Source organism: Vollenhovia emeryi, unplaced genomic scaffold (genome assembly GCF_000949405.1).
Source record: "Vollenhovia emeryi isolate VEMERY1.0 unplaced genomic scaffold, V.emery_V1.0 DF939122.1, whole genome shotgun sequence".
NCBI lineage: Eukaryota > Metazoa > Arthropoda > Insecta > Hymenoptera > Formicidae > Vollenhovia > Vollenhovia emeryi.
Window position 1 is genome coordinate 2,219,255 of NW_011967244.1, and position 10,578 is coordinate 2,229,832.

Below are 10,578 nucleotides of genomic sequence, written 5' to 3' on the forward strand. Positions count from 1 at the left end.
AATTGTCTACGTCGTACGTTCAGGCACCAAAGTCCACTTTTCTCTTTCTTCGGTGTACTCTTTGATCTTTTCATCGACCTCTTTCTCTTTTGCTTAATCTCTTCCGCCTTTTCAATCGTCTTCGAAGACCTTTGTACTTTCCTAATTGTTGCCTCACCATGTGACCCCTCCATATCGATTGGATGAGAGTCGCAGCTTTATTTAGCTTCTCTTTCTCTTCCAATATTTCCTCCTCGGCGATAAATTGGTCAATAAACTTTTGTCGTTTGTCCATTAAAGCGCGCATTTTCTCCATCTCTAATTTTTGTTCTTCTATTACTATCTATCGAGTGAGACAGTCATGAATCATTTAAAAGTTTATCATGTCAGGCTAGGTAACTCGTTTTTCGTTATTTAAAAATTTTTTTGTATGCTTACGTTTGTTATACTTGTTATTTTCAATTAAATATATATACATATATTGTACGAATTATTTACTTTCTACTCTATTAATCTTCAAGTACCTTTAACTCATCGATTTCCTGCTGCCGTTCCACAATCTCTTTATTGTATCTCTTCGTCCACATTTCTATCTGCTCTTCTTTCTCTTTGATGTCCGCTTCTAGGTAAGCACTCGTTTCAGCCGAGATGATCTGCTCCTCATTGTATTCCTTTGCATATTCACTCAGTTTGTTCAGCATATCTTTCTTCTGTAGCTGCAGTTTGAGTTCTTGCTGTTCCAATCTAGCCTTTGCCCATCTCTCCGCATAGCCTGAGTACAACAGACCCGGTAAGAATGTCACAAAGCGCACCCGTACAAATTCTGCGTTACCCAATTTTCCGCTATTTAAGAATATCGCGTGGTCGACCCGCGCGTCGCTTTCCTGCGCGAGTTCTATCGTCCTTTCCTTGTCTTTCTCGTTCGCTTTTCTGTCTGATTCTAGCAGCTCTCGAAGTTGCTCAGCTTGGCTCAGCCATTTCTGGGCGCTCTCCTCGAGATTACGCTCGCCTTCCTCCTTCTTTGCGATATTATTAATCTCTTCTTGTAGACTGTCGAACCTTCTATGGTTCCTTATTTCGTGAAGGACTTTTTTCAGGACCTCACACACATAGTTCCTAGATGTAGAGTCATTGAAGGAGCGGACGTAAATTAGCGATTGTCCGAAGCGCATCCTGCTCTTCCGAGATTCTTACTTCTATTACAAGATGATGGGAGGGCAAGACAATCTTCGCGAAAGATTTAATATACGCAGAGCTTCAAAAAAAATATCTTGGAATAACAGTATTGCCCTTCTGAGATCATGTCATATTTTTTAAAGAATTTTACGTACCCCCCCCCCCCTCCCCAGTTATAAGCAATGTAGAGTACATTTTCGCACAAGTGTTATAACAAATGCATACGAAGATGTGTTTCTGAGCACCTGTCTTTCTGCATTTTTTCAGCCTCCGTAGGTACGACTGGTAACAGGCCCATGTCTTCTCTGAAAATTATTCTAGGCTCATCAGGTACCCCATATGTTTCGTCGATTGTCTTAAACGTCTCGTCCCAGCGTGTGTCAACATTGGCCGGTATCATGAATCCGATTATGGTGAGCTGGTCCAAACACTCCTCCAGGATACAAGATATCGCGGCCGCTTCTAGCGGCGTGAAAGAGTCGACCGGCGAAATTTCTTCCTTCATCTCTGCACTCTGCTCGCTGATATCTTCTGATGTTTTTGACGACAGTGTGCCAGCAGATTCCAGAGACTCCAAAGGCGTTCCAGACTCGAGAGGTGTTGACTGAATATTTATCAAGTTCAGATTTAGATGATGTACGATTCGTGCCAAATTTAGAGACACAGTTCTATTAATAATTGTATATACTGTGTGTATATATGTATATAAATCTATTTATATTCTTATTTTTTAGATTCTTTTGTATCATCTGGCAGAATAAAAAATTAAAAATAAAATGTACATAGAAGAAGTAGTGTTTTCTTCAATATATATTGATTGTGTTATACAGACAAAATAAGCTTTTATCTATGTAATATTAGATAAAATGAGCTTATTCTGTCTATATAATTAAATTTTTATACATTGCTTGTATATCAAAATGTTAGTTTACTTTTTTATCTTTAATATCAATCTTAGAGATTTTGTCTAAATTTTGGATGAACATGTCAGTGGACTCTCTCAGCGTTTTCTCGAGGGCATGTATGCTCGTTGACGCGTCATTGACGTGAATTACGTTTCTACGAGCTTGTTGGAGAGTTATTGATGATAATCTATTCAGCGCAATTTCCTTTTGAAATGCCTGTCCATCTAGGATTATTTCCAGTTCATTTGCCATCATATCGGGATATGCTAAAATAGCGAACACATATAGTATTATATACCACTTTATATAAAATATAAAGAAGATAAATAAAAAATGTAGAAAAGAGACTCGGTTTCTGCAAGTAAATTATCTTGTGAAAAATGTGGTTAAACATTTGCAATGATGTTGCTTATTTATATTAGATTAGTCCATCGTTTTGCTAGAAAATTATGATGATGTGTTATCAAGATAGATGTTCTAGGAAAGTAATTGCTGTCAGAAATTTAACCGTATAGAAACCTTATTATTACTTTCTGCTCCTTATTTTTTCTCGTCAATTAAAATATCTGCCAGGAATATACAGAGCGTGAGTGTACAAAATATTGGCACCGAGATCTTTGGCTTAATATCTTCCCAAGTCATATTGCTGAATTTTCGCTGCGTCAAGTTTTGTAAAAATTTGAATGGCAAACTGGAAACAAAGAAAAATCGGGTAACATGAACGCGACAGAGATTGAAAGATATTTTTCCTTGGCGACGTTTACATAGAATCTTAATCAGTTGTATTGAAAATAAAGGTATATTTAGCAATAGTGATACATTTCACCTACAAAGATACTAAATAAATATACTTTAACATTTCCTATTTAATATAGTCATATTTATATATAATACTTTTGAACACACGGTTACCTTAATGATTATATTTTTGAATATGTTGAGTATTAAGTCATTCTAAAAATTATTCTAAACACACAATAAATGTTTTTACATTAACGAATTTAAACTATAAACGAACGTTTGCTTTTAACGCATAATTTCATGCAGAAAATAATAACTTAAAACCGATTACAAGGAACTTGGAAAGAAAGCTAATACCAATTAAACTGCAAATTTAACTTTTGAATTCAGGATGAAAATTGAATTGCATGTGCGCGATACGTTTGTACTTGTTTATGTGGATATATCGCATATTCATAAATATATTACAAGTTAAATTTTAAATTTATCATGCGTCAACGATAAATATCTATCTCATTGCAAAAATAATTGAGTATTGACACGATCTAAATTGGCATTCTCTTCACAATTTATACTTCATTCTAATTGCGCAAAAGCGCATTAACGTTTCCTCTCTCTCTCTTACATAAATTACGAAAAATAAATTAATAAATCTCAAAATATCTAACAAATTTCATAGTTCAATAATACTTTGCGTATAGCTGTTCGAATTTTTCAACATTTCCTATTCCATGCATTTTACTCCTTACAACATGTATCACTTCATTTTACATAATCCGGCTATTGTCATGGTAATAATAATAACGTAAGAGCCTACGTGATCTATACGCCCGTCCGTTTTATCGCGTTTACATACATTACATTTCAATGCAGATTACCTGTAACTACATAGCTGTAAAAGCGCATTAACGTTGATCGATATAGATTTACATTATATGCGCACGTAAATTATGCATGCGTACCTAATAATAAGGCGGGAGTGTTTTGCACGGAATTAGCGATTCTCTGTTATAAAGGCTTTTGTGATGTCGAACATATCAACTTTTCTCATGATCGAAACTACTATTCTGCAACGCGAAATATTTTTTGATCATACGCTCTAAAAGCATTTATACAAGGATAACAAGTATTTCTAGAAACATAGACTTTTTATACGAAGTAACTTGTATACTCGTGAGGCATTACACCTCTCCTAGGATAAAACGTATGACTTGTGGAGTATTCTAACAGGTTCGTGATTGAACTCATATAGATATCAGCGAATCTAAACAGTCTTCTGGAGAAATAAGTCGGATTATGATATGTTCTGAACACTGAGCCGAATTGTTTGTTGAAGACAGACTTAATCTCGTTTCTTAATTCATCTCGTTCCCTCATCCACTCGTCCAGCTCGTTTTGCACTTCGGGCCCTTCGTAATCCTGATGTTCCTCAATTAGACCGGTCAACATCTGGAGCCAGTTCGCATTCTCTTTGAATTTCGGATCATTTAGAGTTTCAATTTCGTGCTGTAATGTAATTTATAACTCTTTATACAAGATATATTTATATTAAATTCAGCGCATCGACATTCTTTCTCGAAAGCAGATTAGCCTTGTACAAACAGGATTGATAAGAATTCTGCTTAAGTTACCGTCAATTCTTTTATTATCGCCCCCGTTCGCCAGCCATGCTCTAAAGTCACATCCGCCAGGTCGCTGTATGGATGATCGCCAAAATACAATACTTGATGTCCTCGCCATCCGGTCATATCTTGCAATTGTTTAACTGTTCCCTAAAATATTTCACGATTAGTAGACATGCGTAATATATTCACAAATATATTGCTTTTCAGAGCAAATTAAAATAAAAAAATCACCTCAAGATATATGATACCCTTGTCCAGTTTAGTGACTCGATCCCACAATTGTGTCTGCTTAACTTCATCGTAGATTCTCAAGGGGCGCGTTTCCTCGGTAAAAAATCTTGGTTTTCTCGCTTGAACAATCACCACGTCGAAATAATTCTTCCAATTCTCGCCCACCAGAAATTGCATACCCTTGTTACTGCAAAAATTACGTTGACAATTGTACAGTACCAAGTAAACATAGTTTGTAGAGTTATATCTATGTTATCTCTTATAGAAATGTAAGCAAAATGATTACTAAAAAATTGTACACCAGTAATTTCTAATCATTCAATTACTGAACTCTAGTAATTGTTCAGTGCTTTTTTCGTTCTCAGTTGTTATATTTCTGTAAGGAACGTAACTGTCCACACGTTATACCTATTATATAGTCATACTAATTAAAGAATATTATAAATTTCATAAAAGTTGACGCTTTGCTTTGAGAAACGTACACGAAATGAAAGGGACTATTTGTAACCAAGAAAGTCTTCTTGCCAGCATTTCGAAGTCGATCGAAAAATCTCCTCAAATCTTTATTCTGTTCCAGGTACTCGGACACATTTTCCACTACCAGTCGATGCATAATAGGATGGCAGCTTTGCACAGAATTCTATAAAGATCGTGTGAAATTAATTACAAAATTAACATGATTATGCTTTGATTGCTCACCTTAACGTCCCTAAACAGTATCTCCGGGTGGTAGTCGATGTGATTCTGTAGGAAATACTCCGTAACGTTACACAGTAAACCCATTTCCGGTACCGAGAACAAATCGGCTAATTGGACCATTTTCGAGCGATGTAAGGCATCCTAAACAAAAAATAAATAAATGTCAGACTCTTGAATAATTCAAACAATTTTTATATAGGTCGTGCGAATATAAATGTACTTACCTTCTGCGCATTGTGATGGGAGCAATTCATCATGAAAAACACACGTGTCGACACGTGCAAAAACAGAGAAGGTGGGGCATTTAATATATTAAAGTTTTAAGCGTTACAGATGAAAAGTCGCGACAAGTGAGAAAATGTCGCTGTTTCTTTTTACCGCGGCATGAAAGAGAGAAGAGGCAAAAATCCCTTTGACGTTTAGAAAAGTAATTGAAAGCACAGCTCTGTTTAGTTACGCAACAAGATCACGTCGTATAGATGTTGGAAAGGCGCGAGGTACTTTACGTCGCGAGTTTTTAAGCAAGCCATGCGTTGCCCGCTCTCTTATTATAATAAAAGGGAAGGAACATGTGCATTAAGCTTTCAAGTGTTACACCCATTACTCGCTGATCTTCCCTCGATAACGAACTTACGTGGGAGTGTTTATGGGGTGCCTCGACGTAGGCTATCGGTATTATCCTGTTCTTGTAGATATGCAAGACCTCCTCGTCGGGCACGGGGTGCGAGCCACGATAAACGGCGCCCAATTGAATTTGCAGGAAACTGTCGAGCTTCAGCAGGAGACCCTTCTGGATGTCGTAATGGAGGCCGCGGACGGCGAAATTTTCTCTGTACTTCAGATCGGCAATTCCCTCTGGATACTGGAATAATTAAGCGAGTTCAAGCGAACTTCAAGATGAAATTCTAATCGGCCGTAATTGCCCTTTGATTCCGGCAGAAATCCCGAATAACTGTCCTTTGAGATAGAGACAAGCTTGCAACTAATTCTTTTGCCTCTCGCAGTTGCTCGCGATAAAGCAGAAACTATTAAACAATTTTTTTAAAAACTTGAAACTTGAAAATTTTGAAAAAAAGACACTTAGCAACCCATTTCGGGGCCCACAATTAGCAATCGAATTATTTGGATTGTTCGTAACTCTAATCTTTTACGAATTTTACCCCGCGTAATTAAAAATCGCAATTAGCTATTCTATCTATATCCAAGAGTTTAAAGCAATCCTAATCAATTTTCTCAATTAGTTCTGTCGATATTCAGTAACGCAAAGATAATTTTCACTTAAGCGGCACTAACCGAAATGTTAAGTTGCTTAACTATAAAAAAAAAACGGTAAAAAATTTTCCCAGAGTAGAGTTACGAACAATCCAAATAATTCGATTACCGATTGTGGGCCCCAGAATGGGTTGTTAACTGTCCTTTTTTTTCCCAGAGTATTAAAGCGTTAAACATATCCGAACAAAGACATAATTTTAGTATTAATATTCTTTTCTTTCTACAAAAGGGTTGATCTGAGGCGAGGGGTGAAAAGGCAAGAAAATTGCACGGTGTAAGTCGTGTCATATCGACTTGATTAGTAAGCGAATTTATCGCAAAGTAGAGACCTTATATTTTTTAATGAGCATGTCGCGTCCCAGGCTGTAAAGCAAGTAGTCCATAGACGGCTTGTAACACGCTAGCGTGTAATCGTAATCGAATCCGTAAACCTGGACCTCTTTAAAGTCGAGCTCGTTACAGGCGAACACGCCCTTGGGATTCACGTCCTGCGGTAGCTTTTTCGCTGTAACATCACGGCGATAATTAATCCGGGGGGACCTCTCTGGAGAGGAAAGAGAAAGATATGCGGGGCATCTAATTGTAAGAGTCGGAGTGGCCGCGAGTGGAGGAGACCCTCGGCAGGGAGGCTTCGCTTCTCTGGCAACTGGAAGCGGATCGGTATATATCGCTCGCGGCCAATCTTAATTTCGCGCGCGCGCGCGCGCGAGCTCGAGAGTCCTCAATTGGAATCAACTACAGTTATTACTCCTCCAGACCTAACTGGCGAGATCAATTCGTGCGTCGAATGCTCCCGTTTCGTTCTATAGACGCGCGGCGATACAGGCCGATTTTCACTGTCCTAGATTTTTCTGCCCGGCACATTCGTCGCCGGGCTCCGCGCTCGTCGCGCGTGCCGTGAGAGAGCGAGAGCGAGAGCGAGAGAGAGAGATCGCGATCTCCGCGAGATCTGGAATCTAATCCGTCCGCTCGCGTCGGCCGCCCTCCTTACGCCGCTTTTCGTCAGCGGATTTAATTAATTAGGACGATCGCGGGAAGGCCGGGTGAGCCGAGAGAGACGCAGCGGATCCTCATCAATAATTTATGTACTTTTCCTGCTCGCTCGCTCAAACAACTCGCTCGGCGCGTCGTATCTCTCGCGGCCGGCCGATAGCGACGATAAATACGAGACGCGGCTCGTAGCTTTGGCCGGAGAGACGCGGGCATTTAATATTGAAATTTTTAGGGGGGGGGGGGCACGGTTCTTTGCCGTGTTTTTCGTGCCCCGTGACAAGTTTATATGCCTCAGTCCGTTTTCTTTTTCCGTGTCCCCTGTTTCTTTAATCTGTCGAGGATCCTCGAATTTACGGACGATCAATACGTTTGCTGATTCCTATAATTGCGGATAAGATATGCATCGCTTATATTTATATTTTTACGGGACTTTATATATTTCGGATTAATCTGCATTTCAGATTGCGTTGAGGGAAAAGAATCCCAGATAGCACAGAGAATTCAAAAGGAACTCGCTCCTACGTACATACATACCGAGCTCTTTTTCGAATGCAAAAGGAATTCCCCTTGTAGCACGATATAGAGAAATAATGTAAATCTAGTATTCCCGATATTGGTCCAATATCGTAAGATGGATGTCTCCTCTTATTTAGCCAATATGCCTATTTAGCAATATTGGTCTAATATTGATACAATATCCATACAGCACAGAACTTTGCAACAACATTGCTGTGACATTGCAACATTGCATATTGCAGTGTAATGTTGCATAGATATTGCAGAGACATTATTTTACAATATTACTTTAGTAATGTTGTAGCAATATCATTTTAAAATATTGATACAATTATGTTTGTAACATGTACATTGTAACCGCGACTTTACGGTTTTTCACACACTGCCGCGAAAATGTTGTTGGCTCCTACGATCTTTTTAAAATCCGAAATTTGTTCATAATTTTTTCTTTATATATTAATATACATAAAGTATTATTGCATATATTATATTGCTATGTTGTAATGTTACGTTGTAATATTTCCAAAGGCGGACATTTTACCGTTGCTGCAAGATTGCAGCAGTGTTGCAGCAACATTTCGTAGCGTTTAGGCAATGTTGCAATCTTGCGATGAAACATTGCTACAATGTTGCGGAAACCTTGCTGTGCTGTATGGCAATATTCTTATTACATTGTTAAATATTGACCAATGCACTTGCGCTATAAATTTAATATTATATAATTATTATCGTACAATATTTACATTTATTCCATGGCCAATATTAGCTTTACGTTGGACAATATCGGTCAATGCACTAGGGTCTTATTTAATTCTCCGAGAAGTTAGAAATACACATTTTTACGAAATCCTTCTCAAACTACCGGAAGGGGATCCTCCTTCGATAGATCGCGCTAATTTAAAAAAATAATTTAAAAAAAATAAAGAGTTTATAAAGTGCATTTAAAACTTGATATAACGATCTGTGTTATTTGGGAACCTTTTCTGTCTCTTTGAACATTAATTCCTAGATAAAACGCGACAGCCATGTTTTCACTTCGTATCAATTTCCTAAACAAGAAAACCGGAATCGACACCCTTCAATGAACTCGAGAACAATGGGAAAGAACTAATCGCATCCGCAAAGAGCGACATGTCGGACACGTACGTCCGAGTGCCTGGCGATCGGCTAAGACTCGGCCGGTGGCGAGTTTCCCTGATCATCGCCGCACACGTAATCGCATGCGTCCCCCGTGAAAAATTGGCGCTCGAGAGGCTTAACCGGATCCCGCCCGCGGCCCTGCGGCGGAGGACGCGTAACGGTATCGCCGCCACCGCGCTCTCGCGGGGAGGGTGATCGATCCGCGTGCCAATAATTCGCTCGGCATGCGCGGCGCAGCCAAGGTCGCGTGCGCGCGCTCGCCCCATCGATATATCGAGAATGCGCGGGGCGCGCGCATGCGCGCGCGGCGGCTCGCAGCGCGTGCGAGCGAGACGAACGTATACACAACAAACGCGACCGACGCGAGGGCGACGCGCACGCGGCACTGACGTGACACTGGCATGGCCGCGGCCATGGGGACGTTGGCCACTCACACTTGCACTTTTCGAGCATCCTCAGATAATTCTCGCGCATGTACTCGCGCGATACCTGACCGCGGCTGAGGGCGCGGTCGCCCACCGTGCGCCTGAACGTGCCATGCGGCGCGGTGGCCTCGCGGAGCCGCGCGTACACTTGGGTCTCGACGGCGCGGCGCGACGTCGCGACGAGCCTCGCGTGCAACATCACGAACGATTGGCGGGCGTGCGACGCGAGCCACCGCGGCGCCGCGTGACGATTGGCCGCGTCGCGCGGGCGGTTGATTTGAATCGGGCCGCCGCCACTGGCCATGGGGCGCCGCCGTCGCCGGCCACGAACGCGGCGGTTCGCTAGACGCGACGCGGACCGAAGCTGGCGACGAGACGCGGGCGAGGTCGGGCGATTGGTTGCGCCGCTCGCTCGATTATTTCAATCTACGTAACGCGATTGGTCGTTGCCCCTGTGTCTGGGACGCTATTGGACGGCTGGACACTCCTCGGCGTCTTCGTCGCGCCTGTGTGACATGCCATTCGATCACTTGTCTCGTTCGTGTCGTCCGCGCCATTAGCGCGGCGTCGCGTACGCCTTACGAGATCGTGCGCGATATATAGCATCGAGAGATTTATATAATAGGAGGGTTATTTGAGCGAGTTAACTGCTATTTATACTCAATGAATTTAAACGAGACATACCGTGCGCGATGACGACGTTGTTTCGAAATCGTAGCGCCTCTTACGCGGACACGGAAGCGACAATTACGAAGGTAAATATGTTCTGTGTCGGTCCGATATTCTGGTGATATTTTTGAAATAAGACAAGAACATTTGACATTTTGATTTCTCAGTCTAAACGATGTGTTTTCCATTATTATTTACAACTTCTTT

At 40.8% G+C, this 10,578-nt stretch overlaps 3 protein-coding genes across 4 annotated transcripts; all 3 read right to left on the minus strand.

Moving 5' to 3' along the window:
• Positions 1-46: 46 nt before the first annotated feature.
• LOC105569943 (IQ domain-containing protein D-like) lies at positions 47-1,260 on the minus strand. The gene is made up of 2 exons (XM_012026819.1): positions 504-1,260; positions 47-322 (listed from the first exon to the last, which is right to left on the minus strand). Exons 1-2 carry the CDS (start codon positions 1,149-1,151, stop codon positions 71-73), a joined length of 900 nt encoding a protein of 299 aa, XP_011882209.1. The 5' UTR covers positions 1,152-1,260; the 3' UTR covers positions 47-70.
• An 80-nt stretch (positions 1,261-1,340) lies between these two features.
• LOC105569942 lies at positions 1,341-2,350 on the minus strand. Its single transcript, XM_012026818.1, has 2 exons — positions 2,088-2,350; positions 1,341-1,759 (listed from the first exon to the last, which is right to left on the minus strand). The coding sequence occupies exons 1-2, from the start codon at positions 2,313-2,315 to the stop codon at positions 1,364-1,366; spliced, it is 624 nt and encodes a 207-aa protein (XP_011882208.1). The 5' UTR covers positions 2,316-2,350; the 3' UTR covers positions 1,341-1,363.
• Positions 2,351-2,840: 490 nt separating this feature from the next.
• Positions 2,841-9,940, minus strand: LOC105569945 (5'-nucleotidase domain-containing protein 3). 2 transcript variants are annotated; one of them, XM_012026821.1, is made up of 9 exons: positions 9,712-9,940; positions 6,958-7,133; positions 5,991-6,218; positions 5,581-5,583; positions 5,357-5,497; positions 5,140-5,297; positions 4,658-4,844; positions 4,433-4,573; positions 2,841-4,307 (listed from the first exon to the last, which is right to left on the minus strand). In XM_012026821.1, exons 1-9 carry the CDS (start codon positions 9,899-9,901, stop codon positions 3,951-3,953), a joined length of 1,581 nt encoding a protein of 526 aa, XP_011882211.1. In that variant the 5' UTR covers positions 9,902-9,940; the 3' UTR covers positions 2,841-3,950. The 2 variants fall into 2 exon arrangements, with proteins under 2 accessions (XP_011882211.1, XP_011882212.1); XM_012026822.1 differs by lacking the exon at positions 5,581-5,583 and having other exon boundaries at positions 9,712-9,939.
• Between the last annotated feature and the right edge of the window lie 638 nt (positions 9,941-10,578).